The sequence below is a fragment of the Aspergillus chevalieri genome, chromosome 6 (genome assembly GCF_016861735.1).
Source record: "Aspergillus chevalieri M1 DNA, chromosome 6, nearly complete sequence".
In the NCBI taxonomy this organism is placed as follows: Eukaryota; Fungi; Ascomycota; class Eurotiomycetes; order Eurotiales; family Aspergillaceae; genus Aspergillus; species Aspergillus chevalieri.
Genome location: NC_057367.1, coordinates 423,161 through 450,537, shown reverse-complemented (window position 1 = coordinate 450,537; position 27,377 = coordinate 423,161). Strand labels below are relative to the sequence as shown.

The following is a 27,377-nucleotide window of genomic DNA, read 5'->3' as shown; positions in this document are numbered from 1 at the left end:
TCTCATCTATACTATCCCTAATACCCAAAGAGAAGAAGAAGCAAAATGGCCAAAACATTCACCCGCGACGAAGTCGCCCAGCGCAACACCGACGACGCCGTCTGGTGTATCATCGACCACCGCGTCTACGACCTAACCGACTTCCTCGACGCCCACCCAGGCGGTAGCGTCGTTCTGCAACAAGTCGCCGGCAAAGATGCCACCTCCGACTTCTACAACCTGCATCGCCAGGAAGTCCTCGACAAGTACAAGGACACCCTCTGCATCGGCACCGTCGCCGGCGAGACTCCCCAAATCCACACCCCCGAGCCGGGCAGCTTGAGCGAGGTCCCGTATGCGGAGCCCCTGTGGCTACGGAAGCAGTTCAAAAGCCCGTACTACAAGGAGAGTCATAGGCGGTTGCAGAGGGCTGTGCGCGAGTTTACGGATCGGTATATTACGCCCGAGGCGCAGGAGAAGGAGAAGGATGGGACGTATATTAGTCAGGGGTTGATTGATCGGATGGCGGAGACGAATGTGTTGGCGATGAGGCTTGGGCCTGGTAAGCATTTGCATGGGCGGACGTTGTTGGGGGGTGCGGTTCAGCCGGAGGAGTTTGATTATTTGCATGATTTGGTGATTGCGCAGGAGTTGGTCAGGGCTAATGCGAGAGGTGAGACTCAATTTCTTTGTTCGTTGATGGAATGCGGATACTGACAATAGCAGGCTTCCAAGATGGGAACATGGCTGGTATGGCTATCAGTTTGACGGCTGTTCAGCAGTGGCTGCGGAATGTTCCTCTTCGTGAGCGCATCACCGAGGAAGTCTTGTCTGGAAAGAAGAAGATGTGCTTGGCCATCACGGAAGCTTTTGCTGGTAGCGATGTCGCTGGTCTCAAGACTACGGCAACCAAGACCCCTGACGGAAAGCACTACATTGTCAACGGCACCAAGTATGTTAACTCTATCTCTCTAGGCGACAGAAGCTAACGACCCAGGAAATGGATCACAAACGGCATGTTCGCCGACTACTTCGTAACTGGCTGCCGCACCGAAAAAGGCTTCTCAGTCCTCCTGATCCCCCGCGACGACAACGTCGAAACCAAGCAAATCAAAACCTCCTACTCCACCGCAGCCGGCACAGCCTACGTGCAATTCGACAACGTCAAGGTCCCCGCCGACCACCTCCTCGGCGAAGAACACAAGGGCTTCATCGTGATCATGAGCAACTTCAACCACGAGCGCTTCATGATGGTCTGCGGCGTGGTGCGCATGTCGATGACCGTCGTCGAGGAGTGTCTGAAATGGTGCAACCAGCGCATCGTCTTCGGCAAGAAACTCGTCGAACAACCCGTCATGCGCCAGAAACTGGCCCGCATGATCTCTCTCTGCGAATCAAATCAGGCTTGGCTCGAATCTATTGCCTACCAGATGTGTAACATGACCTACGCCGAGCAAGCTAGCAACCTTGGCGGTCCGATCGGTCTCCTCAAGTCCTTTGCCACGCACTCCGCGCAGGAAATTGCTGACCATGCGACGAATATCTTTGGTGGTCGTGGTATCACGCAGACGGGTATGGGCAAGGTGATTGAGATGTTCCATCGGACGTACAAGTTTGATGCGATTCTGGGTGGAACGGAGGAGATTTTGGCGGATTTGGGTGTCAGACAGGCTATGAAGAAGTTCCCGAAGGCTATGCTGTAGCCTTCTGGACGTTTAATTTGTTATTATTGTTGTTTATTGTTTCTAGTAAATAGTACGGCACAGGATTGTATAGGAAATAATGGTATTGTTATTTTTATGCAACCTTGTTTCTAGAAATGATCGGCATAACCCTAGTTGGAGCTGCAAAAAAAGTACATGTTCTGATTGCGACTTTGATACCAATGAAATAGAAATGTAATGTGTTATTATTTGAACTAGCATAACCTGCATTGATCATATAGCAATAGCAATGCTAGCAATATATCATGCCATGGGTATTAATATATATACTGCACTCATCTACTGCTGGCCCGGACTCTAGTCCCTATCCTCGTTCTTGTCGTCTTCATCGTCCGTAAAAGGCTCAGTGTCATTCCCATCGCCATCGATAATTACAGTATCGACAGTTCCAATTCGTTCGCCCTCACCGTCAGAAGCACAAAAACTTCTTCTTCTTGGCACCATCAAGAGGCAGCCAATAGCCCACTTCATCCAGATCTTTAGCTTTGATCTGCTCCGCGGGATAGAATCGATTATATTAGGCCTCGAACTCGTTAAGCTTGTCTTCCAGTGTAGGCAGCGCGTGGACCATTTTGCGAAATGCCATCTTTCGTGACACTTCCTGATCGTTGATTACTCTGGCCAAATGTTGATGAATGAGCGGTTGCTTGCTACCATGCTCTTGCGAACCTCACGCAAGACAGCGCCCATGCGATCCGATATGCCTCTGGAAACGCGCTTCGTAGCTTTATTCTTGAACAAGCCAGAGCACAAGAAATCTTCCCGTTCCTCGCGCAGAGGTTCCAGGAGGCCATTTTTTGGACAGTGGAATGGTCGCGTTGTTGGGGGAATCATGATGGGCAAAAATATGGTGATTTATGGTGATTGAAAAAGCTGGAGGAGAGAATTGCTGGTGGAGGACAATTCTGTCCAGTAGTTGTCAGTAGTTGTGATTCATTGAGTTACCATGGGTTTGAACAGGCAGCTAAACCATGTGGCTTTTTCGATGTCATTCTGATGCTGAAGTGTTCCGGAGATACTCCCTCATTTCTGATACTGCGTGCGATAGCCAAGATGATATAGTAATTCAGCATGAGCAAAGTATTTGTATCGAATGTTTAGAGAGCGGTAATTTAATTTGGACTAGTGTACTCTGGATATAGGGCAAGTTAGAAAATATTTAAGCAGCGCGCAATGTATGTGTGATGGTTAGCTCACCGGCGTTTACCCCAATCAGGAATCGAGATATAGACATATGTGTAGGAGCAAGAGACCATGAAAACCATAAAAGTAGTATAGTTTACTGGCTTCAAAATTATGGTGGTAGTAGCACTTGGGAAGAGGCTTGAACATAGAATGGAAGGGAGGACAAAGGATATCCAGTTGTCCCAATGCGGAAAGTAGCTCTGTTTGCATTTTTTGCCTGGTGGATCAGACACGATTAGGATTATCATTTGGCCGATCTCCGCTGACGTCGATACTTTGGATGACATTCCCCGCAACTTCTTCGCCATCAAACAACATCGCAGAAATATGGCAGGAAATGCAGATTCTCTCAGCGCCGACAACATTGTCGGCATCGCGACCAGCGCGTTGCGCAGAGATGGCGGCGAGCAGCCGACTCTCAAGAACCCATATGAAGCTGTTGCTCTCGTCGGTCATGCTTGTATGATCGCTGTTGGCTTCAGGCTTGTTGGACTGGGCGAAGAGCACACTCTAGGTTTGCAACTCTATCTTACTGGTGCTTAATATGCACGGGCTAACTCATCTCCTCGAATCGTAGAATCGGAAAGCTCGTCGCTCCCGACAGAATGGAACGTTAACGACAACTACGCCTTCCGATATGCCCATTCACAATCGTCGATGCAGTATCTACTCAAGATTAGCCGGATAGGAAATAATGCGCTGGTGTATGCCTTGGCCCTAGGTGATGACCGGACCACGTCCTTTGATATCCCCGTGAAAGACTACATCTCCGCATCTTCGCTTCCGTTAGCCTCTACGGCAGATCTCACAAACGCGTTAAAAGAAGTATTCATTTCAACGTCTCGGTTGGACGATTTGATAGGACTATTCAAAATCAGTGTGATTCAGAAACTGGCGCCCGGGTTGTACAAGGAAGGATATGAAGATACTACTCAGAGCTTGCGAGAAACACAACAGGAGAGGCCACCGCAGTACGACCCGTTGCGGGACGATACTCAGCCCCAACCTGCACGTCCGTATCCATTTGACGACCCCCTGGCAGCAGGCCCTCGTCGACCAACACCCGCTGGAGATTTTGCTCCCCCGGGCTTCGAAGATGAGTTTGAAATTTACAGACCACCTCGCGGCTGGCCTACAGGGGGTGGAAATCTGGGAGGCTATGGGGACAGGGACTTGTATCCTCCTGGACTAGGCCCGAATGATCCTTTACGAGGCGGCGTTGGCCCCGGACTCGGAGGGGGCGGGGGCGGCGGAATGCACCCGACTTTCGATGACTTGTTTGGTGGCCGTCGCAATGGACAGGGTTATGATCCCCAGGCACCCCCGGGGTCGCGATATGACCCTGTTGGGCCTGGGGGACCTCCCTTTGGTAGTGGACGAGGACCATCTGGACGCGGTTCGGGCGGAGGATTTGGCGGGTTTGGCGGTGACATCATTTAAGCGCGCGGCTAGCATGCGTACAGTAGCGCGGATAGCAGTACAAATTGATATGGTGGTTCTAGTGATATACATAGTAATTTGTATTGTGCATCCTGTATCCGTACTCCGTAATATAAAACACAATACATAATAGTAGAAAAAAAGTGGCGTGTGGCTAGTGCCTCAGCCCAACTTCACACCCAAAGAGCGGGCGGGCCAACCAGACGCGGCCAGCAGAACCTCTCACGCTCCCTTCGCACACCACCACCACCACCACCACCATCACTTCAACTCCATCCCCTTATCCCAGCCCCAAGTCCATCCCATTGCTATCTCTGATATCCCCATCCATTCCATCGCATTCTGAGCGACAGGTCCTCTCTCTTTTGGACATTGTCTTTTGGAGATCACCCCTCTGGGTAATCCTGTATCGCGAAAAAGGAAAAACAAAATCCCCCTCCCAGTTTTCCGCCCCTCCTCCTCATTTCCTCCCTCCAAACCAACTGCTCAAGTGAATCTCGAAGACTTGTCCACTACCGCTCTAATTTGCCATATTCGTCAATTAATTGTGCATTCTCAATGGATACCACCATGGAAATCGATACGGCGCGGTCGCCCGAACCTCACCACCTCTCGCCGATAACCGACCCCGGGTCTATACCGACACTCGATGGCTGGATTGAGAGCTTGATGACCTGCAAACAACTCGCAGAGGAAGATGTGCGGAGGCTGTGTGATCGGGTGGGTTTTGCTGTTCTCATCTAGAGTTGCAATATATGGTCATGGGACATCAGTATTGATCGATCGGGATTTATTTGCAGGCAAGAGAAGTATTGCAAGAAGAGTCAAACGTTCAGCCAGTGGTATGCTATTCCTGTTTCTGTTCTGTTCTTAGTTATGGGCGCTAGGAATGCCCTGGTTGAAATTGAAGCTGACACGTGCCAGAAATGCCCAGTGACGGTCTGCGGTGATATACACGGTCAGTTCCATGACTTAATGGAACTGTTCCGTATTGGAGGCCCTAATCCCGACACAAACTATCTCTTTATGGGTATTTATATGTTTCTCAAGGCTTATACGGAGCTGTATACTGATCCTGACCAGGTGACTACGTCGACCGTGGTTACTACTCTGTGGAGACGGTCACTCTCCTTGTCTGTCTTAAGATCCGTTACCCCCAGCGTATCACCATTCTCCGAGGAAATCACGAATCCCGCCAGATCACACAAGTCTACGGTTTTTACGACGAGTGCTTGCGCAAATACGGCAACGCCAATGTCTGGAAATACTTCACCGACCTCTTCGATTACCTCCCCCTCACCGCCCTTATCGAGAACCAGATTTTCTGCCTTCACGGCGGTCTGAGTCCCTCGATCGACACTCTCGACAACATTCGTTCCCTCGATCGCATTCAAGAAGTTCCCCACGAGGGACCCATGTGTGACTTGCTGTGGAGTGACCCCGACGACCGGTGCGGCTGGGGCATTTCTCCCCGAGGTGCTGGATACACATTCGGGCAGGATATCTCGGAGGCATTTAATCATAACAATGGCTTGACTCTGGTTGCACGAGCACACCAGCTGGTGATGGAAGGTTATAACTGGTCGCAGGATAGAAACGTGGTCACGATTTTCTCAGGTATGCTCTGCGCTGTCGGCCAGCGGTCAGAATTCATCGCTAATCTATTTAGCTCCTAACTACTGTTACCGCTGCGGTAACCAAGCCGCAATTATGGAAATTGACGAGCATCTCAAGTATACATTGTATGTCCTCTGACAAAATCCCATTGTCAATCTGTCAATCCTCTGACTTCGATAGCTTGCAATTCGATCCCAGCCCTCGTGCGGGTGAACCCATGGTCTCGCGACGCACCCCTGACTATTTCCTGTGATCCGATAAACGAACTCGCTTTCTCCTCTAGCCAGTTGAGGTTCTCACCCTTCGATAGGGCTCCTGGAATCGGGAATGCATGCACGTGGCAGGTTGCCATTCTAATTGTATGTCCGTATTTGTTGATACCATTCATGAAAATAAAAGAGTTCCGCTTGCTTCTCTTGTAATAGAATGACAACTGTCCCATTGCATTGCCCATATGGACCAGAGTACAAGGTACACGACTTTGGACTTCTTTATGGAGTGGAATTATATACATTAGTCTAATCTATTCAATATCATTACCAGTCATGACACATAAGTTTATGCCTGCTCCTGCTCCTGCTCCCACTCTTGCTCCTGCTCATTAGAAGCTTTCTTAACCCTCTTCTTCCCAATAAACCCACCCAGGAACATCAACACCGGCACCCCAGTCACACCCGTAAGAATCGACAACGCCCAAGCCATCGTACCCCAACCAGCATCATCACGAATAAACCCCGCAAAAAAGGGCCCAATAATACTCCCCGCCGCCCACGCAGAGTTCAAGACCCCATACGCCAACGCCATCGCACCCCCCTCCCCAAAAACATTCGGCGCAGCAGCCTCCTTCTCATTCACAACACACGACACCTCCACCATAACCGGCGGCATAAGACACGCCACACAGAGTCCCGCGAGCGCCAGCAGCGCACACAACAACACCTTATCGCCGATGGTATTCTCATCGACAAACCGCAGACAAACCAATATGGGCACTGACGCGAACAACGCGCCCGAACACACAAACCGGCCTGCTAAGGGCCATTTGTCGACGATCCAGCCGACGACGGGGTCGAGGAAGGAGGGCACTGAGATGGCGATGAAGATTAGGCCCTGGGCCGTTTGTTTCCAGAGGAAGGTTTCTTCGACGAAAAGCGGGAGTACGCTGTCGAAGGATGTTACAGCGAGGGAGACTATCAGGTATGTCCAAATGGAGACCATCAAGCGCGAGGAGTTAAGGAGCGTGCGCAGGCGGCCGAAGCGGCGGGCTGATGGTGTTGGTGGTGGCGGTGGTGCTGCTGCTGCTTGCGTTGTCGCCTCTGGTTCGGGTGTTGGTGCGATTGATCTGGGTGCGATGTTGTTGCTTGGTGGCTTTTCGGCTGAGACACGTTCCTGGCCTTGATCCTCTGACAACGACACTTCTTCTGCCTTGAACCAAGGAATCGCATCTTTTCTCTCAATCATAACCACCCGCGCCAGGATATCAACCCCAATCAACCCAAACGCCAGCCCATACACACTATAATACCCCCCTTTCTGATAAAGCACGCCTCCAATCAGCGGCCCGCACATAAGTCCCAATGTCATCGCCATGCCCACATACCCCATTGATTGACCCAGGGTCTGCGAGTCCATGGTATCCGCGAGCAAGGCGAGACCGGCTGTCCAGACGACTGCTGTTGAGGCACCCTGGAGAATACGCCCGGCAATCCAGAGACCCAGGCTTGTGCCTATGCAGAGCAGGGCCGTGGAGATGGCGAGGGCAACGAGGCCGAAGAGCAGGGGCCATTGGCGGGATTGGATCCGGTCAGCTAGGTAGCCGGTTAATGCTGGTTTTGTTAGTATGACTTCGTAGTAGTGTGCTTAGCGTCACTCACGAGAAGTAGCGAGAAGAGACGCTCCGTAGAGTGCTAGTAGAATCGATGTCCATTGTTGTTCTGCGGTTGTTAGCATGCATACAGCTACTGCACGGGTATAGATGCATACGCTGATCAGCGTCAAGCCCAACTCTATTCTGAAGAGCTGTAGGTGCCACAGGAACAATCTATACAGATCAGTACTTCATACATCTACTCGTTCTCTGCATAGTAGTGGACATACCATTCCATACAAAAACATATCCTAGACACCATTGTTAGCACAGTCCAGACCGGAAATAATATTCGACATACCGTGAAAACTGCAAACGCAACGACAAACAGAATATAATTCTTGTGTGCTCGCCAGTACAGCATAGCAGGACGTTTCTTGCCCTTACCGGGAGTAAGCCATGTCGCCACCATGTTATGACGGCGCTAGTATCTATACAAAAGACACTAATCGTAGGTAACAAGATGAAGAAACCATGAAAATTCAAGCAGAATGCTTAAACACGACATATAAATATCAAAAACGAGCACTGGAAAGAATGAAAATGAAAAGATTGAAATGTATAGGACAATCGGTGCCCGCGGGTCCCGAGTCGGATTTCACGATGATGTTTTTTATCCGTTTTGGGTAAGCGACGGAGATCGCAGAGACCGAAAGAAGAAGGTCGATTGAGAAATTGACGGTACGGGTTTCCCGCGGAAGTGCAGTGAATTGTACTCTGTACTCTATATATTATTGTCTAAGCGAAAATGATCTAGCAGGACGTGATCTCTTTCATATTTTGACGAGTTATGAGTGATTTCCGGGCCTCGTCCCATTGCCGGCGCTGCTCACATTCTGGTATGTTTCTTCTGATAGATGCGCGTCCGCGAGATCGACGGCTAGTATGTAAATCTGTTCTATGCAAGGTGCCTAATATCAGGGCCTAATGCCATTCTACAGCTACGACGTGAAAGCCACAAAAACCCTCACCAAATCACCCAAAGACACCTCATCATAGTTGAAAAGAATAGACCTGCGCTGACTCGCTTCACCGTACACCTCCGTGACCTGTTCAGCAATGCGATTGTCCGCACTAGGCCCGTATGTCCGCGCTGTGAAGCCGGTTGTCGCCTCGCCGGGCTTTATCGCGGACCATGGTGCGATCCCGTGACAGTATTTGAATGTGTCCTCCGCGAAAGCGGTTCCGACGCTCTTTTGCTCTGGTGTGAGAAACTCCCGGAAATTCTGGAATAGATATGCCACGTCCAGGATGTGAGAGGCACGATTCTTCCATGGTCCGTCCCAGGGGTTACCCTCGTTGAAGTAGTATACGTATGCAGTTCCGGGCCAGCCGCGTGCTAGTGTCAGCGTGGCTGCGAAGAAGAGGACGTCGTTAAGGTAGTTGAGGATTGCGGGGAAGGCTTCTTCGTCGGGCTGGTTGGGGTTGATGTTGTATTTGTCCAGGATTTGCTGTGCTATGGTCGGGTGAGAGGATAGGACGGTGTTGATGGCATTGGTGAACTTGCTTGCGCAGCCTTGTTTCGTGTGGGGGATTAGGAGTGCCATAATGCTTGCCTGGTGTTGTTAGCAGGGCTGTCGGATCGCGGGCAGGGGTGTGTGTAACTTACATCCATCTGCGTGTCTCCCACGAGTAAGCTGTCACACCAGGTCTTTCCCCTGGGCATATTGCCCCCCTTATCACCAACTTGCGCATGGGTAACACCAGAAGGTACGATGTTACCGTCCAACGCAGGTACAAACCGAACAGACGGGGGGAGCTTGCCAATGAGGTCCTGACCGGGTGTCTCCAGCAGGACATGGATTCTTTCTTCTGGGGTCGCATTCGTCAAACCCAGTGCCGTTATTGCCTGTTGGTAGTTCTCCTCGTGCACGTCGTACGGTAAAGCTGGGATAAGGAAGAAACTCCCGCTCATGACGATGGCGCGTTTGAAGAGTGGTTTCTCGGAGTGCAGATGGTATGTCACCGATGCCGCGCCAGCGCTCTCGCCTGATACAATCACATTGTCCGGGTCACCTCCAAAGTCTTGGATGTGCTTCTGTACCCATTCTAGTGCAACTCTTTGGTCCCGGAGACCGTTATTGGCATTGTAGCCTGCTTTGCGGAGTTCGTCTGAAGTTAAGAAGCCAAAAGCGCCCAGTCGGTAGCTTCAAATGTCAGTGAATATCCCTCAAACAATGGCAGCCGAGTCCTACTTGATCGAAACAGCAACAACAGGCAGCTTTTTCTCCACTGACAACCGGACAAACCGCGCATAATCAAACTGGGGCCACGAATTGGCACCGATCATAAGACCTCCGCCGTGAATAAAAACAAAGACTGGAAGCTTCGAAGATGCAGTGGTACCAGCAGGAACAGCGATGTTCAGATTCAGACAGTCCACTTCTGATTGCTGGAGTTCCTTTTTGGGAAGGGTGTGCTGAATTGCGCTGAGTTCTAAATCACAGCCGAATAGAGGGGAGATGGCAGTTGGTCTGTCAGGTTCAGGTTAGTGATATATCCAACAGTAGAACAGGGTTAGACGTACCCGTCTTTGGTTGCGTCGAGTATATCGCCATCGCGGCTCTCGACGATTTCTGCATCTGCGAGTCTGTTCTTTAGAGTCGCGTATTTAATTCCAAGATATTGGGTGACACCATTTGCATCTTTGCCTTGGATCTCTCCCAGTGCGGCCGTTTTCAGAATTGCTGCCATGCTCGTACCCTGTGAAGTGATACGTTATAAGGAGAAAGATTGGATGTTGAACTAGCAGTTGAGGGAAAGGACAATTGGACAATTGTATGGTCCCCTTTGGGTATTTAACCGTTGAATAGGAGCCATGGTTATGGAAGGGCCCAGGGGGATTTCCGATATGTATCGGAAGCGTAACTTGGCCCCACCGTGGGGTATTGATGTACTATGTAGGAGTACGGAGGATCATAGTAGCTATAGAGATACGGAGGCACCGGTAACCCGATTTGTATTTAGAGTCCTTACAATAAAAAGCTGATGATCTTAAATATTGGAAGCTGGATGTTCGGGGGATTTATCCACGCGCCATGGGGCAAGAGGTTGATATGCAGTAAGGCAAGCATTATTCGTGTTCTATAGAAACTCATTCTTGCATGGAATCAGATGCAGATATAACCAATACGCCGTCACTGGAAGTTCATGCTGTAACTACCCGTCTTTGGATCTTGAACGAAGTTGAAGTTGTCCGTTGACAGCCCAAACGGTTTGAGAATACCATTTCCCAACTGCAAAGTTAGCTATGCGACCCAAGATTGACGAGTCTGACTGACTTACATCCTTCAGTTTGCCCATCATCTCCGACATCTCCTTCTCCCGAGCCTGATTTATCCTCGCAGGAAGCTCCCGAAGAGCCTTCTGAACAACCCGTTTGTCATCTGGGGGCAGATTATCCATCGCAGCAAGTGTTTTGTAGTCCTCTTCTGCTCCTTGAAGATTTGCCCAGTTGCTTTGTTGGGACCGTGCTTTAGCGCGTCGCATGAGAGCTTTGCCTCGTATCCGTGCGACATCGCGCTTTTGTTCATCAATCTTCCGCAACCGGCCTAATTCTTCTTTCTCTGCCTCTTCATCGTCTCCAGAAATCTCAACCACGGCATCTTCTTGGGGCTCGGCAGATTCCTTCCCTTTCGACTTATCCGTATCCTGCTGTGCGAAGGGCGGGATCACCCGGTCCAAACAATGAAGACATGCCGTTGCAGAATCGACCGCTGCCTTCCAGTCCCCCAATTTCAGATAGCACGCGCTGATATTACTCCGGAGAACCGCAACTTCGTAATCGAGATAGTTCGGGCACGACGCGAGGGCACGGTCGTAACAGGATATCGCTTGGTCGTAGCACGCAGACGTAAACAGCTTATTAGCCTCCGATTTAATTGCCTGAGACTCTTCTAGGAGACGCTATAGTATCACTTATGTGTCAGCATTCAGCATTCAGCATTCAGCATTCAGCATACTGCATGGATGAGAGTAGGACGTGTGAGGGGCTTGCAGCTCACGGCTTCTTCTTCAGCGGGGAATCGGGCATCATGGAAGACATCCTCTGCTTCACTGTCAGTGTCAGCTGAGGACTGCTGGTTCGTATTCTTTCTTGGAATGCTTGACGTAGCACTGGTGTCCATCATATTGCGCAGTGAGATCTGTCTGGTTGGAGGGAGCTACAATATTCTGGTGGCGGTCGGCGTCGGAGGTACTGGACCACCGATCATTGGACCACTGAAGATAGTGCACTTTTTCTAGGGCATTACCAGGGGAGGTGAATCGTTCATTAGAGTAATTGTGAGACAATACTATAGAGTGCAGAGTGAGCTGGTCTTTCCACACTGAGATCCGATGCAGTCTTGATGCCTTTGTGCCTGAAGCTTGATCTCTAGGAATAGCACGTGACATTCCTCTATCCGCTTTCCCCGCACTGCGGAGAACTTGTTACCCGATCTGGTCAAGCAGCAAATGCCGTCTGCAGCGCTTCCTTCACTAGACGCGCATTCGGGCTGGCGTCGGATAACTGCGGTTAGCATAACCCTCGGGAGGCTCAGAGAACCATGCTGGAGCCGGTATATATACTCCCTCACTGCTGGTTTTCTGTGTCTACCGGTCTCCACTCGTCTCATACTTCTTTCCCCTCTACATTCTCGAACGGACTTCGCTAGGTCGTCACAATGAGTCTTTCGTCTGGGTTATCTCTTCCGTTTCGACGCTTACATGCTTCCAAGCCGCTATGTTCGGTTCTCCGCACGCAGTCGCCAGCTTTGCTCTCGAGAGCTTTCTCGACGACTTTGAAACTGGATGCTAGCTGGGGTTTTATTGGGTTAGGGCAGATGGGTGTGTTTCATGCTCTCAATTATACGCGGGACATTGGTCCACAGCTACCGTTTGCTAGAGTCTAACGTCAGCTTCTTCCAGGATACAACATGGCTAAGAACCTGCGGGCTAAGATTCCTGCAGCAGATACGCTGGTCATCCGTGATGTGAATGAAGGCGTGATGGAGAGATTTGTGAAGGAAGCACGCGAGACTGCGAAGAGTGCCGGTGTTGCGGAAGACGCTTACAAGGTCGAAATCGCGGGTTGTGCAAGAGAGGTGGCTGAGAAGTCTGTGAGTGCGCTTCATCTACGGATTGCACGGCTGCCTGGGAGGTTCTAACCTGTACTCTACGGGCAGACAGTGACGATTACCAGCCTTCCAGAACCTCAGCACGTTAAAAACGTCTTCCACTCGATTCTGAAACCCGGTGACCTTCCAGCCCTCGAGAAAGAGCGATTGTTCATCGACACGTCCACGATCGATCCGGTTTCGACTAAGGAAGTTGCAAATGCAATTCATACAGTAAGCGCAGGACGCTTCGTCGACGCACCCATGTCCGGAGGAGTAGTGGGAGCTCGTGCTGGCACGTTGTCTTTCATGTTCGGTGCATGCTCGACAGATGGGGAGCTCGTAGAGCGGGTACAATCGGTCCTGTTGCTGATGGGAAAGAAAGCCTGGCACCTTGGTGGACCAGGAGCTGGCGTCTCGGGGAAACTCGCCAACAATTACATTCTTGGAATCAACAATATCGCTGCTGCAGAAGCTATGAACCTTGGAGTTCGCTGGGGTCTCGATCCAAAGACACTGGCTGATATGATCAACTCCTCTACAGGCCGTTGCTGGCCAACAGAAGTGAACAATCCTGTTCCCGGGGTGGTCGAGACTGCAGCAGCATCACGTGGATACGAAGGTGGTTTCGGGATCAGCTTGATGCACAAGGACTTGCGTCTGGCACTCACGGCTGCAAAAGAGTCTGGTACTCCGCTCGTTCTGGGTGACGAGGCCCAGAGAGTGTACAATGATGTCGAAGAAGCACACCGAGGCAAGGACTTCTCCATTGTATACAAGTGGTTACAGGAGAAATCCCAGTAGTACGAATTACAAACTACGAATAATGCAAATTATCTGATCTAATATGTGCATTTCCTTCTATAGTACCTTGGGATGGTAAATAGTGAACAGTGAATAGCAACGTCTTGCACATTTACGAAAACCTCATCCAATGTTAGACTATTATTAATATTCCTCCGAGCTAAAGAGCGAAGTGAATTGGCGAGTTCCCATTGTATTATCTACTGTTGTGTTCTGCGTTCATTTTGGGTCCGACCCTCGCACCTTCCCAAACGAGCGACTGCCTGGTAGTCAACAACCGAAGAGCCTCCCTCCTTCCCAACTTGGACAGGAGGCTCCTGCCTTCTGTCCATCATGCCTGCCGTCTTCGGCCCTCTAAAAGCCCTTCTTCTTCCGTCTTCTCTCCCATCCTCTTCCTCTTCTCTTTTTTCCTCTCTTCAACCTCTTCCCATCGTATCCCTTCCCCCATTCGTCTTCTTTTCCCTATCTATCATCTCCATTGATGCCAGAGCTGCGTTTGCTGCTCATTCTGTCTCTTTTAAACTTCTTCGAGGCCATATTGTCTATTCTCATCATCGAGCTCTTGCTCTCGTTCTTTTTCGAAATCCTTGTTCTCCTGTCAGGAGGTTCGACTGCCTGGGTCCAAGGTACCTCGCTTTTGCTGGCTATCCCCCTGTGGTACTTCTCTCGGCACTAAGTAAGTTGATGACCTTGTCTCTCTGAGCCCATCTGGCTATCCTGTCTCTGGGTTGTTATTGACAGACCAAGACAGTCGTTCTCCGTGCTCGTTGGAGCGTCTGCTATTCCATCCGGTCTTTTCGAGGTACGTCTCGTTTGTCTCTGAACCCTGTCTCTAAGCCCTGCTAGCTCCATCTTGATAACCCTGTCACAAATTGTTCTTGTGGCCTTTTCTGTCGAGTTGCAGATCTCAATTGGCACTTCCTTTGAGCACATGGCTAACCATTAGGAAGATCCTCTATTTAGGACTGCAACCATGCAACTCCCGACTCAGCAGCAGACTGCCTCCACTGATTCCGTCCCGGCTTCTAATGGCCAACCTGGACAGTTCCCGAATGAGAACCACGCTCCGTACACTCCGGGTTACCAGCAGATCCCACCTGTCAACAATCGTGATGCCAACGGACAGACCCTCCCACACCTCTTCGCTGGTCTCAGCCTCCACAACCAGCGTCCAGGTGCCAAGATCGGTCCCATGAAAGGCAACGTACCTATGGCAGTTGCTCCTTTCGATCTCTCTGGACCTCGTACGATGTACAATGGTCAATTTGTTTATCTTCCCAACGGAGCCCTTGCCAACGGACCCTTGTTCAATGGCATGCCCCAAGTCCCTTCTTTTGCTCCTACTCTTCCTGGACACGAGCAATTGGGCCAATTTCCATACCTGTCTACTGGAATGTACCCAAGCGTGAACCCTGGCTGCTCCGTCGTCCCGGGGGCTATTCCGGGGTATCCTCTCCCATATTTGGTCAACGGTGAGGTCCAGGACCAGACGGGCCAAAAGAAGACCTCCTGGAGCTCCAGTGAGGAAAGCAAGACATCTGCTCCAGCGTCCTCTGAAGCCCAGCCAGAGTACTACGCCAACTCTACTGTTCCCAGTGTGGAAGGTTCCAACATCCCGAACTATCCATACAGCATTCCTCAGCAATTGGGTCCAGCTTGTCTGCCATTGCAGATGATGAAGACTCCAACTGGTTATGCCTTGCAGGATCTCGAGGCGTTGACGCAACAAGAGCCGTCGATCCCACGGGCCGTCCCTGCCATGTGGACCAATCCTTCGGAGATGACCCTGGCTAAATGTCTCGAGAATCGTGAGGGCATCACCAACGTCTACATTCGTGGTTTTCTCCCTGAGACTACGGATGAGATGCTGCACGATTACGCATCTCGTTTTGGAAAGATTGACCGCTGCAAAGCAATCGTGGACTTGGACTCCGGTCTCTGCAAAGGGTATGTATACATTTTGCCAGTTCCTTTCTCTACATAATGCTGATTCCAGGCTTGCAGTTTCGGCTTTGTCCAGTACTTCAATTTCGAATCTTGCGAAAACTGCATTCGAGGCTTTTTCTATCTCGGATACCAAGCTAGCTTCGCTCAGGTAAGAATACCCAATGGCTCCTTTTCCTGTCGACCGTGCTGACGTGATTCAAAGAAATCCCGTAATTCACGGCTCAAAGACCTGGAAGACAAAATGTCAACCAACATCTACTGCACCAACCTTCCGATTGACTGGACCGAAGCGGTAAGCGAACAAAGATCCAATCGAACATTGCTTATGAGCTAACCTGGAAATGCCTCTTGAAGGACCTTCGCAATCATTTCGAACCATACCGCGTTGTTTCCGAAAAGATCAGCCGTGACGAAAAGACCGGAGTGAGCAAGGAAGTCGGTTTTGCACGGTAGGTACCATCCACCCGGTTATTCAGGGCATGCTCGGTGAGCTAACACTGTCACTAGTTTTGAGACACGAGAAATTGCAGAGAAAGTGTTGGGCGAATTCCATAACGTGGTTGCGGGGGACGGCGTCAAGTTGCTTCTTCGCTTCGCAGACACGAAGGCCCAGAAGATGTTGAAACATCAGAGCAACGAACGCCGTGCCTATCGTGCTGGAGAGTATAGTTACTCGGTCGAGGTTGTCCAGGGTTCCACCCCGTCACCTTCGTTGCATCGTCTCCGGCAAACCGCTTCTCATATCAGCCCTAACTCCCAGCTGAGTTATACATCGCCACTTGGAGTAGGTTCCACTTGGACTCCCGCAACTTCAATTTCCCCGTCGTACGTATACGGAAATGTCTGACATCTGGACATTAAGTGTACTGATAAGAAAAGCAGCTGCGCTCTGGTGAAAAACCCCGCGAGCGGCACACGGTTCAATCCTCGGTCGACACGCAACAGTCCTAATGCCCTCGAAGATACCCCTGTCTACCGCGGACGGCTGCCTTCTGTGAACGGTAACGGGTTGTCCGACAACATTCCCGCTGGCTCTGGTAAATCCGTCCTTCCGAGCACTCCGTGTTCCCAATCAAAATCGCAGTCCAAGTCCGAATCATGCAGCCCTCAAAAGCAGCACACCAGGTCTGGGTCCGCGTCGCCGTCCTCCTCCCGTGAGGAAGTTATTGTGTGTTCGCCCCGTTCGCTTATCTGAATCGACTCTTTTCTATGTCATTATACCTTCCAGTCAGCATTCCGTATTTATATGTTAGCTGCTTCTCCCGTTGTGCATGAGTTCGTTCCTACACAGGGAAAGATGCTGCTTTTTACCCGATTTATGATAACAGCAGTATTCCAGTCATATATTCTTGAGCGTGACATTTGCCTTATGTTTCTTGTGAGCCGATTTCTTCTTTGTGTTGTCTGAAGTTGTTTTCAAATCTGATTTCCTGTTGCCATTGACTTTGTTTGACATTGATCACCATTATTATCGACTAATGGGGCTGTCGGAGAAGATATTGAAGGAGATATCTTGTTCTTTATCTGTCTATTGATGTATGTTTTTCCTGTTGTACCCCAAAAGAAATGCAATTAGTCAACATGGTATGCTTCTAACTCCACCCGATATAAAACGAACCACCCAGCAGCAACGCTCCCAACTAGATACACCAATACCAACATACTCGGTAACGATCTAGCCTACAGCCTTATCCCGCTCATCACGGTGCCTCCGTGGTCAATTGCGGCCCAACCGTTCCTCCAAGTCCTCAGTTAATTCGTAGGCAGGCCGGAAGCGTGTGGCCCCTTCCGGACTGTCGATACATAATCTAGGATTGGGGTAGGTGTCTGTGGTACCACCGAGACTGGTGTAGCCCTGATCATAGAGAGAACAGTACTCGAAACCAAGATGACGGATAAAAGACCAGATCTCAGCGTAGTGCCAATCGATAACGGGATGAATGCGGACGAAGTCGGGCCATCCTCTATCCGTACGATCGAAATGCGTCAACTTGGCGCCATGAGGGTCCGTACGACGAGTCCCAACAAAAATCGCCTTAACAGCCGGATTCAACGCCAAATAATCCTCAAAACTCGACCTCAGCGTCGTCCGCGGCGGATCAGTCGTGTATTTGATAATCGAAAGATGATATTCCCTCGCCGAAGACTTCACAAACTCCTCCACATCCGGGAAAGGATCCGGCGGTAGTGCATAGATAGCGGGGATCGAGACAAGCCCGTCTTCTTCAGGAGGCGGATGCGGATGCAGACTCGCGAGAAAGAGAACTAGGAGCACGAGACAATCTTTCCCGCCGTTATATGAGAGGGAGAGTTGCGAAAGGGGGTAACGGGAGAGAGCTGTTGCGAAGACGTCGAGAGAGGTGCGGGTTTGGCGCTGGACCGCGGTGAGGAGGGAGTCGGGGGGATGGGATTCGGAGAGGAAGGAGTGGATGCGGGTATGGAGGGATGCGATTACGGTGGAGAGGGGTTGCTGGTTTAGTTCTTGGTTTTGGGGTGTGTCTCGTATCGAGTTCTCGGATTGGAGATGTGGTTGTGGTTGTGGTTGTTGAGGTGGTTGGTTCAGATGTGCGGTGCCATTGGAGTTGGGAAGCACTGTGCTGTTGCTGTTGCTGTTGCTGTCTGTACTGGGGTTGGAGATTGCTGTCATTCTGTTTCTTTCCAGGATTCCGGTTGGTGTCTTGTCTGGTTGTATGTGGTTCCTTTTTCTTTTGTTCGGAGGTTAGGATCAAGGGCGGTGATGGAATCTGTCAATGGAGGCGGACGAGGAGGGGGGAGAGAGAGAGGATAGGATCAATTCTATAGCAGCAACATGAGAGAGTGAGTTAAGCAGATTAACCAGGAAAGAATTCCGAGACAAAGGCAGATAAGGGAGAATCGCAGCGAAAGCAGGATGACAGGTTTCTTTGCGAGAGAATCTTCTGGGCGCCGAAGCCGCCGTTAGCCCCGCATCCCGTGAAATCAGCGCCGCGGCCGAGGATTACTCTTTAGGGTATTCTACCAGATAGCAAATAGCAGAGGTAAGTATAACGCTTGTAGTTATCATTCAAAAAACACCAACGCCGAGTCGCTACTAGGGATATAGGCAGTCAATTATCCAAGCACTTTCAACTTTTTCTTCTTCTTGCCCTCTCCGTCTTCACCCTTCTTCCGCCCTTTTTGCCAATCTCGCCAAGTCGATATTCGCTCCTCCCGCGTATCTTCCCAAGCCTTATCTGAATCGCGTTTCCGTTTCCGCTCCTCAATCTCCTCTTCTTCCTTGCGCCGCTCTCGCCCTTCTTCCTGGAGCTTCGCCTTAGCCTGTCGCCGGCGTCGCGCTTCTTCTTCCAACAGCACGTGGACCGTCTTCTGTCGCCATTCCTTCTTGAATTCGTCGGTCTTTAACTCCGGGGAGTCGAGGGTGTATTTGTGCTCGCGGATGAGAAGTCGTCGCGCGTCGGCGATACATTCGTCCAGGTACGTGCGTGATTTCTCTTCCAGCAACGCAGTCTGCGCTTTCTTGAGACGATCGAAGGCATCCGGCGCAGCAGGGTTCTTGGTTTTATCGGGGTGAATGAGGAGGGACTTTTTGCGGTATTGGATTTTGATGTCGGATTCGGGGACTCCAGGTTGGAGGTCTAGGACCGCGTATCTGATCAGGTCGATATTATTAGCAGCGAACGAAGTAAACCGTAGATACAGCACTTACGCGTCTAGTTGGAATGCCTTGCGAATGCGATCAATCTCTGCGTCCTGTAGTCATTGTCAGTTGATGGTTCCTGGCGGAATAACACCACGGGTATCTCCAGTGCATACCTTTGTAAAGTCCGACGCTTCCTTCTCCAGCGCATCCAATGCATCTTGCTCCTCATCAGGCATCTTGTCAATAGCTTTCTGAAATGTAGAACTCCAAAATCAGACCAAACGAAACGTTGGAGTCTGCAGCGTTGGCAGAGAAAGCACAGATAAGCGCCGAAGCGCGCCAATCTTATCGGGAACTGAGTCAGCAGGTGGGCGGTCGAAAAAATTGCTTCACCGCCCGCAGATGGAATATTCAACTTTATCTTAACTTTTTCTCCAAATACAGAAGACGTCGAAAAGAGCACGGCAGAGTTTCTACCATGGCTCCCGGGAAGCTCAAAAAGCCACAGCAAAAGGATAAGTCGCTGAAGCGCAAGCGCGGACAGGAAGAGCTGTCGTCACTTGTGCAGCGAGTCGAAGAACTCGACATCAAAGAATCGTTCAAGACCTTCTCTGATCTCCCTCTCTCTGAACCTACGGCCTCCGGACTGGCTGCTTCGCATTACAAGACGCTTACAGATATCCAATCTCGTGCGATTACCCATGCGCTCAAGGGTCGGGATATTCTGGGCGCCGCAAAGACCGGTAGCGGCAAGACGCTTGCGTTCCTCGTCCCCGTCCTCGAGAACCTATATCGCAGGAAATGGACAGATCACGATGGATTGGGCGCGTTGATTCTGTCGCCGACTCGCGAATTGGCGATTCAGATTTTCGAGGTGCTTCGCAAGGTTGGACGGTTCCATGCGTTTTCAGCGGGCTTGGTTATCGGAGGGAAGAGTCTGCGGGAGGAACAGGAGCGATTGGGGCGGATGAATATTCTCGTGTGCACGCCGGGTCGGATGTTACAGCACTTGGATCAGACGGCGTTGTTTGATACATTCAATTTGCAGATGCTTGTGATGGATGAGGCGGATCGTATCTTGGACATGGGTTTCCAGCGCACGGTGGACGCGATCATCGAACATATCCCCAAGGAGCGACAGACGATGCTTTTCAGTGCGACGCAGACGAGAAAGGTTTCGGATCTGGCGCGTTTGAGTCTCCAGGACCCCGAGTATGTGGCTGTTCACGAAGCGGCCGCTTCTGCTACGCCCTCAACGCTTCAGCAGTACTACGTCGTTACACCGCTCCCGCAGAAGCTGGATATTCTGTGGAGTTTTATCCGAAGTAATTTGAAAACAAAGACGATTGTGTTCATGTCGGCAGGGAAACAGGTGCGGTTTGTCTACGAGGCCTTCCGGCATCTTCAACCTGGTGTTCCGTTGATGCACCTTCATGGTCGGCAGAAGCAGGGAGGACGATTGGATATTATGACCAAGTTCGCGCAAGCGCAGGAGGCTGTTTTGTTCGCTACGGATATTGCGGCGCGTGGGTTGGATTTCCCAGCTGTGGATTGGGTCATTCAGTTGGATTGTCCGGAGGACTCTGATACGTATATTCACCGTGTTGGACGGACTGCACGGTACGAGCGCGATGGTCGCGCGGTGATGTTCTTGGAGCCTAGTGAGGAAGCGGGCATGTTGAAGCGACTCGAGCAGAAGAAGGTGAAGGTGGAGCGGATCAACGTCAAAGCCAACAAGCAACAGAGCATCAAGGATCAACTACAAAACATGTGTTTCAAGGACCCAGAGCTGAAGTACTTGGGCCAGAAGGCGTTCATTGCCTACGTAAAATCGATCCACCTGCAAAAAGACAAGGAAGTGTTCAAGCTAAAGGAGCTTCCGCTGGAGGAATTTGCAGGCAGCATGGGTCTACCCGGAGCACCGCGTATCAAGTTCATCAAAGGAGACGATACCAAGGACCGCAAGAATGCCCCACGAGGCCTCAACAACCTGTCCAGCGACGAGGACTCCAAAGACGAAGGCGGAGAGAAGAAGCAGAAGAAGAAGGACGAACAGCAAGTACGGACCAAGTACGACCGGATGTTCGAGCGTCGCAACCAGGACGTTCTGGCGGGCCACTACTCGAAGCTCATCAACGATGACGGCACGGCTGTTGGTGAGAAGTCTGCTACCGCTGACGCTGACGAAGACGACGATTTCCTCTCCGTCAAGCGCCGCTTCGAAGCCGGCGACAAGGATCTGGATGTCGGCTCCGACAATGAAGAGGAAGGAAAAAGCAGGGACGTCAATGTGGTCCACGTCGACGGCCGCGACGAGAATGCCCTCGTCATCGACTCGAAACGCCGCGAGAGACTCCTCCAATCCAAGAAGAAACTCCTCAAGTTCAAGGGCAAGGGCACAAAGCTCGTCTACGACGATGAAGGCAACGCGCACGAACTCTACGAAATGGAAGACGAGAAGGACTTCCAGGCCCGCGGCGACGCCAAGGACCAAATGGCCAAGTTCCTTGCGGAGGAAGCAGAGCGTACAAGACAGGCAGATGTCGAAGACAAGGAACTGGCGAAGCAGAAGAAGCGTGAGAAGAAGGAGAAGCGCAAGGCTCGCGAGCGCGAACTCGAGGCGGAGGAGATGGGCGTCGAGACTGGTGTGCAGCTGCCTTTCGTTCCGATGGAAGATCTCGGTGGCTACAGCGGCGACGACAGAGATCAGGACGCGCAGGAAGAGAAGGAGAAGCGCCCAAGCAAGAAGCGCGTGCAGTTTGCCGAGTCCGAGAGCGAGGAAGAAGAGCCACGGCCGAAGAAGAGCAAGAAGTCCGACAAGAAGGCAGCGCCCGAGAAGATCGAGACACTGGAGGATTTGGAATCGCTTGCCAGTGGATTGCTGGGGTGATTTGTGGTGTATATTGTGCGGTTTTTGGTTATTTCATATACTTTGTTCACGTCGATGTCGAATGTTTTCTATTTGTTCGAGCGAAAAAGGTTATTTCAGCATTGATTTTTTTATAGCATTGTACATAGATAAAATAATTCATTCACCCTTTTCGACCAGCACCCAGTGTATGCACTATACAATCCAAATGAGGAAGGTGGACCTGATCAGGACAAGGTCAGATTAGATCACGGACTGTTCTCCGATTGGCCAGTCTTTTGGACCCTTGACCGGCAGTAGGGGATCTGATATAGCTGAAGGATCATAGTAGATGCTGGGTGATCTATACCGAAGCCAAGTTACTTGTACCTGCATATGTCGATGCCGCTGTTGTGAACCGTGGTACAGGCAGATATGTATGTCCTCTACTCATAGCCCTAGCTCGACTTCCCTCTATTTATGGCTGATCACAATTAAGGGTCCTTCATAATCACCTCAGTCGGAACTGTCCGTTCTCAAGAGCTGACAGGGAACCAAACAGCCAGTCACATGCTTTCCTTCCCGAATCACGATCTCCTCATCCCCACCGGATCTGACACCATCGCTGTCAACCACCACTACTATCTTTAGCGCGGCACTTCTTGAAATTTCTTCAATTGACAGGCTTAATATGATTGTCAGGGTCTGTACGCGATCCATTGACACCGTATCACCCCCAATCATCTGCCAACATGACAGTCCGCGACGTCGAAAAACAGTCCTCCGGTCCTAGGGCGGCGGAGATTTCTCCAGATCTCCACAATCCCAGCAATCATGTCAGTGCAGATAAGCTGGCTCGCAATTTGTCGGCGCGCCAGGTGCAGATGATCGCTATCGGAGGGACCATAGGAACTGGCTTGTTTCTAGGAACGGGCAAGGCATTGGCGACCGGTGGACCGGCATCGATGCTGATTGCATACGCTATATGCGGAGGAATTGTCTTCACGACGATGCTGTGCCTGGGTGAGATGGCGGCTTTTGTTCCGGTTGCGGGGTCTTTTTGTACTTTTGCGGGGTGAGCTCTCTGCTATACGATAGGAGAAAGACCAAGCTAACCATGCTAGGCGGTTCGTTGACGATGCGCTTGGATTTGCGTTGACGTGGAACTACTGGTTTAATGATGCTGTGTCGACGGCGTCGGATGTTATATCGCTACAGCTGTTACTTGAGTTCTGGACGGAGAATTTTCCGGGCTGGGCTATTAGCTTGATATTCCTCGTGGTTGTTATTGCGTTGAATATCTTGTCTGTCAAGGTTTATGGAGAGGTAGGTCTCTCATCTCTGAGTTGGCAGGACAAAGCTAACTGCAACAGGTCGAGTATTGGCTTAGTTTACTCAAAGTCGTGACTATTGTGGTATGTCAGCCTTCCTATTAGACGGATGGATCTAACGCAAGTAGATTTTTATCATTCTCGGAATCGCCGTCAATTGTGGCGGTAACACAGATCACAGATACATTGGCGATAAGTTCTTCTATACTGGTGATGCCCCCTTTGTCGGTGGAATTGGTGGCTTTGCATCGGTTTTTGTCACGGCCTCTTTTGCCTAGTGAGTCCCTCTGTCCCGCATACTGGTGTCAATTTGACCGACACTCTCAGCGGCGGTACCGAATCCATCGCCATCACAGCCGGAGAGACAAAGGACCCTTCCAAGAACCTCCCCCGGGTTGTCCGCAACGTCTTTTGGCGCATCATCCTCTTCTACATCGTCTCCATCATCATCATTTCCCTAAACGTCCCCTACACCTACCCCGGCCTCGCCAACGGCAAAACCGCCACCAGCCCCTTCACAATCATCTTCACGCAAGCCGGCTCCGCCGTCGCAGGAAGCTTCATCAACGCCGTGCTCATGACCAGCGCCATATCCGCAGCAAACCACGCACTCTTCGCAGGCTCCCGCCTCCTCTACTCCCTAGCCGTGGACGGCTATGCCCCTCGCTTCTTCGGCCCCCTCAACCGCTTCCAAGTCCCCTGGGTAGCAGTCCTCTCAACATCCGTAATCAGTGGCCTCTGCTTCGGAGCAAGCTACATCGGTGCGGGGCAACTCTGGTCGTGGCTGCAGAATATCGTCGGCGTCTCAAACCAACTCTCCTGGGTGTGCATTTGCATATCCTCGCTCCGCTTCCGCTCCGCTATCAAGCACCAGAATCTCGAACATCTCTTACCCTTCAAGAACTGGACGTATCCGTACGGTCCTATTATAGCCGCGGGGCTGAATATCGTGCTTATATTAGTGCAGGGGTGGAGTTGCTTTAGTCCGCGGTTCAAGGTTGTTGATTTTGTGTCGTTTTATGTGGAGATTCCGATTATGCTGGGGATGTTCTTGGTTTGGAAAGTGTTTAAGCGGACGAAGTTTGTTAGGCGGGGGGTTATGGATTTGGTTACGGATCGGTATGATTTGGGCCAAGGTGAGGGAGATGGAGAAGAGCAGGATGTGCAGCAGGGTAGTACGGGTGTATGGAGGCGCTTTGGTGGAGGGGAGAGGGGAGGCAAAATAGCAACGCAGATGAAGAGGGTAGGGATGTGGCTGTTCTTCTAATATACCCCAAGCTATCCCCAACCATAATATAGACTCAGCAAGATACTTCTAAAATCACTGATATTAAACACGATGACAAGTCTAACCTATATCCCAGCATGTATACCATATACACATATCTTTACAAAAACATCTCCAAACGTAAATGCTAGATAAGAGCAGACAGAGCAAATGCATCAATCAAAGAGCGCAGAATCGAAGAAACGCAGGAAAGGAAACGAACAAGTAAACCAAAAACGAATGGACGTCAACCCAACGCCGTCGGTGCCAACACCACCCCGATGACTCCGTAATGCCAATAGCCATAATAAAACGAGTCGAAAGTAAAGTTCAACGCAATTCCCAGAAATAATGAGTCATTGGGTATCCTAAGCGAGCAAGCGCGAGCAGGTGACATAGATATAGGAGGGGAGGTTGAGAGAGGTATGCTGGATGCGGGTGATGTGAGGTGGTTGAGGTCATGTCACGGTAATATGAGAGATAAACCGTAAGGAAATGAGAATGAGAGATCGGCCATGGTCAAACAAAGGAAATAGAAGAGAGTAGACAAAGGGAAGAGATCACAAAGGAAATTATGGTGGACACCTCACATCCAGCAGTGGAGAGAAATCGAGTCGAGTGTAAAGATAGTGTTAGTGCAGATCATGACAACCATGACGAAAACAAGCAAACAGAAATAGAAATAGAAAAAAGAAAAGAGGGACATTAAAACCATCTACAGCTGTAGATCCAGCTACAAAAATAAATCCTCTGTAGCCCCGATCATCAAGCGGAGCGGTGAAGAATGCAAATTGTCAACGAACAACACCCAACAGCGAGATGGGCTTAATCATTGACCATATCATCCAAGGCCATCTTGCGACGCTTGGTGGGCCTTCCATCGCCACTTTCGCCCTCCGCCCCGGACTGCGGCTCATCCCTTGCTTGTGCATGTGTGCTGGACGAAGGCAAGTGGACCGAGTGCCGGTGCGCGGGGGTAACGGACTCTGGCGGTCGCGGGAGAGCCTGCTGATGAGGGAAGTTGAAGTCGGTAGGAGCAGGATGGTAGTGGTGGGTCTGCGTGTGAGGCGAGACAGGGTCCATGATGCTCGGGTGGTGTTGGACCATTGGGGGAGGGAGTTCCTCGCGGGTGCGTGGGGACCAGTTAGATGGAAAGGGGTCGCTCAGTCGGTGGCCCTGGCTCTGAGCTGGGGGGCTTGCGCCAGCGCTTGGCATCGGGGGGTAGATCGGAGGGAGTCTGACTGGGGACTCCAGGTAGGACTCTTGGGGGTCTCGCGAGAGGGGTGATTCGCCCATGGGCTGGCGACTCATGTACGGCGAGCCGCCGTAGACGGGTTGGTATGTCGGCGAGGAGGTGGTTTGCGGTTGGAAGGGCTGATTCGCATAGGACGATGGCGGTCTTCCCATGACTGGGGGCATGCGGCTTCCTCCGAAAACGGGACTAATGGGTCCAGCCATAGGGACGTATCCCGGTGGCGGAGGAGCTGCTGCTCCCAACGGCTGTATCGATCCCGCGGAAGAGAACCTCCTGTGTCCCGGGTTTCCGGGCATTGTCAACGCAGGATCAACCGCTTGAGGAGTGAACATCGAGGTCGACCATCTCTGCGGCGGCAGTCCCATTGATCCTGGATGTGCAGGCATTTGCAGGTCCGTCACGGGTCGGATCTCGCGAGAACCAGTGGTTCTGTGTAGGGTACGCCTGGTCTGCGAAGCCTGGTCCCCTGATGCAGACTGGTCGAACCGCGTGCTATACGGTCTCAGAGAAGCCTCCTCTGCCTTGAGCGGCGGCCGTCCTCGTTTCTTGTGCGTAACGTCAACGCATGTCGAGGATTTGCCAGACAGAACGCATCGTCGGCACGGCCGTGCCGAATCACAACCCAAGTGCTTCTTTTTGCAATTGACACACGCAGATGCCACATGAGCCTTTGTACGCCTGGTCGGTTTCTGGGTCAGATTTCTCGACGCTGATCCTGGCGAGGTAGTAGTCGGGATGACAGGAGGCGGATACGACACTTCTGGCTGCGAAACGCCTTGCGGACCAAACGACGGCGGCCATCTTGGAGCTGACGGATCATGGTAAGCAAGTGGCGGCTGTGTATGCTCCTGGGTCGACGCAGTCATAGCACCCGACACACCCGTGGTCGTGATCAACGGCTGAGGAAGCTCTGGATGTCCCGAACGTCTTGCATGGCCCGAGATATCCAACGGATCGTCACCACCAACCGAGCCGGACATAGGGCGAGGCAGTGGAAGGGCCCGAGGGCTGTACCCTCGAGCATGAGTTGAACAAGATCGATCCAACGGGAACCTCTCCGGGCTCGAATCAAACCTGGGCAGTCCGAACTGGGGCGTCGTGACGAAGGGGGCAGGCGGGAGAATTAAGGATTGCATCTGGCAGCAGAGCACAGGAGAATAAACGAGACACTTTTGACTTGACACGAAGCGAGGAGAAGAAGGGATGTGTGAGTTCACAAGATGCTGACAGGAAGGACAGTCACAGCATATCCGGCCCTCGCAGCGAAATGTCTCCGTATTTGGCAAGTAATTCTCAAGTTCCTCCCGTCAATAAATCGAGAGTTTTCTATCCTGATGCTTCGGAATCGAGGAGACTAAAGGAGCTTATAATATATGTCAGTCTGAAGATCCACGATTG

At 51.2% G+C, this 27,377-nt stretch overlaps 13 protein-coding genes across 13 annotated transcripts; 7 read left to right on the top strand and 6 right to left on the bottom strand.

Annotated features, from left to right (window-relative positions):
- Nucleotides 1–45: 45 nt before the first annotated feature.
- Nucleotides 46–1,682, top strand: ACHE_60146A (acyl-CoA dehydrogenase family protein; the record flags this gene model as incomplete). The annotated part of the gene is made up of 3 exons (XM_043281288.1): nucleotides 46–652; nucleotides 706–931; nucleotides 977–1,682. The coding sequence occupies 3 exons, from the start codon at nucleotides 46–48 to the stop codon at nucleotides 1,680–1,682; spliced, it is 1,539 nt and encodes a 512-aa protein (XP_043138782.1).
- Nucleotides 1,683–3,215: 1,533 nt separating this feature from the next.
- On the top strand, nucleotides 3,216–4,328 carry ACHE_60145A (proteasome inhibitor PI31 family protein; the record flags this gene model as incomplete). The annotated part of the gene is made up of 2 exons (XM_043281287.1): nucleotides 3,216–3,402; nucleotides 3,466–4,328. 2 exons carry the CDS (start codon nucleotides 3,216–3,218, stop codon nucleotides 4,326–4,328), a joined length of 1,050 nt encoding a protein of 349 aa, XP_043138781.1.
- Nucleotides 4,329–4,886: 558 nt separating this feature from the next.
- Nucleotides 4,887–6,198, top strand: ACHE_60144A (serine/threonine-protein phosphatase; the record flags this gene model as incomplete). Its single annotated transcript, XM_043281285.1, has 6 exons — nucleotides 4,887–5,048; nucleotides 5,129–5,170; nucleotides 5,253–5,358; nucleotides 5,412–5,945; nucleotides 5,998–6,070; nucleotides 6,126–6,198. 6 exons carry the CDS (start codon nucleotides 4,887–4,889, stop codon nucleotides 6,196–6,198), a joined length of 990 nt encoding a protein of 329 aa, XP_043138780.1.
- A 305-nt stretch (nucleotides 6,199–6,503) lies between these two features.
- On the bottom strand, nucleotides 6,504–8,224 carry ACHE_60143S (MFS transporter; the record flags this gene model as incomplete). Its single annotated transcript, XM_043281284.1, has 5 exons — nucleotides 6,504–7,771; nucleotides 7,820–7,879; nucleotides 7,929–7,986; nucleotides 8,043–8,063; nucleotides 8,114–8,224. 5 exons carry the CDS (start codon nucleotides 8,222–8,224, stop codon nucleotides 6,504–6,506), a joined length of 1,518 nt encoding a protein of 505 aa, XP_043138779.1.
- Nucleotides 8,225–8,753: 529 nt separating this feature from the next.
- ACHE_60142S (putative carboxylesterase) lies at nucleotides 8,754–10,506 on the bottom strand (the record flags this gene model as incomplete). Its single annotated transcript, XM_043281283.1, has 4 exons — nucleotides 8,754–9,368; nucleotides 9,422–9,959; nucleotides 10,008–10,286; nucleotides 10,340–10,506. 4 exons carry the CDS (start codon nucleotides 10,504–10,506, stop codon nucleotides 8,754–8,756), a joined length of 1,599 nt encoding a protein of 532 aa, XP_043138778.1.
- A 443-nt stretch (nucleotides 10,507–10,949) lies between these two features.
- ACHE_60141S (uncharacterized protein) lies at nucleotides 10,950–11,942 on the bottom strand (the record flags this gene model as incomplete). Its single annotated transcript, XM_043281282.1, has 3 exons — nucleotides 10,950–11,048; nucleotides 11,098–11,718; nucleotides 11,775–11,942. 3 exons carry the CDS (start codon nucleotides 11,940–11,942, stop codon nucleotides 10,950–10,952), a joined length of 888 nt encoding a protein of 295 aa, XP_043138777.1.
- Nucleotides 11,943–12,476: 534 nt separating this feature from the next.
- On the top strand, nucleotides 12,477–13,712 carry ACHE_60140A (uncharacterized protein; the record flags this gene model as incomplete). The annotated part of the gene is made up of 3 exons (XM_043281281.1): nucleotides 12,477–12,639; nucleotides 12,721–12,911; nucleotides 12,978–13,712. 3 exons carry the CDS (start codon nucleotides 12,477–12,479, stop codon nucleotides 13,710–13,712), a joined length of 1,089 nt encoding a protein of 362 aa, XP_043138776.1.
- Nucleotides 13,713–14,685: 973 nt separating this feature from the next.
- Nucleotides 14,686–16,854, top strand: ACHE_60139A (putative RNA binding protein MSSP-2; the record flags this gene model as incomplete). The annotated part of the gene is made up of 6 exons (XM_043281280.1): nucleotides 14,686–15,659; nucleotides 15,717–15,807; nucleotides 15,862–15,951; nucleotides 16,014–16,108; nucleotides 16,167–16,443; nucleotides 16,522–16,854. 6 exons carry the CDS (start codon nucleotides 14,686–14,688, stop codon nucleotides 16,852–16,854), a joined length of 1,860 nt encoding a protein of 619 aa, XP_043138775.1.
- Nucleotides 16,855–17,376: 522 nt separating this feature from the next.
- Nucleotides 17,377–18,306, bottom strand: ACHE_60138S (FAD synthase; the record flags this gene model as incomplete). The annotated part of the gene is made up of 1 exon (XM_043281279.1): nucleotides 17,377–18,306. One exon carries the CDS (start codon nucleotides 18,304–18,306, stop codon nucleotides 17,377–17,379), a length of 930 nt encoding a protein of 309 aa, XP_043138774.1.
- Nucleotides 18,307–18,749: 443 nt separating this feature from the next.
- On the bottom strand, nucleotides 18,750–19,514 carry ACHE_60137S (uncharacterized protein; the record flags this gene model as incomplete). Its single annotated transcript, XM_043281278.1, has 3 exons — nucleotides 18,750–19,287; nucleotides 19,345–19,388; nucleotides 19,452–19,514. The coding sequence occupies 3 exons, from the start codon at nucleotides 19,512–19,514 to the stop codon at nucleotides 18,750–18,752; spliced, it is 645 nt and encodes a 214-aa protein (XP_043138773.1).
- Nucleotides 19,515–19,756: 242 nt separating this feature from the next.
- dbp4 (RNA-dependent ATPase HCA4) lies at nucleotides 19,757–22,168 on the top strand (the record flags this gene model as incomplete). The annotated part of the gene is made up of 1 exon (XM_043281277.1): nucleotides 19,757–22,168. One exon carries the CDS (start codon nucleotides 19,757–19,759, stop codon nucleotides 22,166–22,168), a length of 2,412 nt encoding a protein of 803 aa, XP_043138772.1.
- Nucleotides 22,169–22,878: 710 nt separating this feature from the next.
- Nucleotides 22,879–24,724, top strand: ACHE_60135A (amino acid permease; the record flags this gene model as incomplete). The annotated part of the gene is made up of 5 exons (XM_043281276.1): nucleotides 22,879–23,201; nucleotides 23,251–23,452; nucleotides 23,500–23,541; nucleotides 23,586–23,734; nucleotides 23,785–24,724. The coding sequence occupies 5 exons, from the start codon at nucleotides 22,879–22,881 to the stop codon at nucleotides 24,722–24,724; spliced, it is 1,656 nt and encodes a 551-aa protein (XP_043138771.1).
- An 825-nt stretch (nucleotides 24,725–25,549) lies between these two features.
- Nucleotides 25,550–26,959, bottom strand: sclB (putative C6 transcription factor; the record flags this gene model as incomplete). Its single annotated transcript, XM_043281274.1, has 1 exon — nucleotides 25,550–26,959. One exon carries the CDS (start codon nucleotides 26,957–26,959, stop codon nucleotides 25,550–25,552), a length of 1,410 nt encoding a protein of 469 aa, XP_043138770.1.
- Nucleotides 26,960–27,377: the final 418 nt, after the last annotated feature.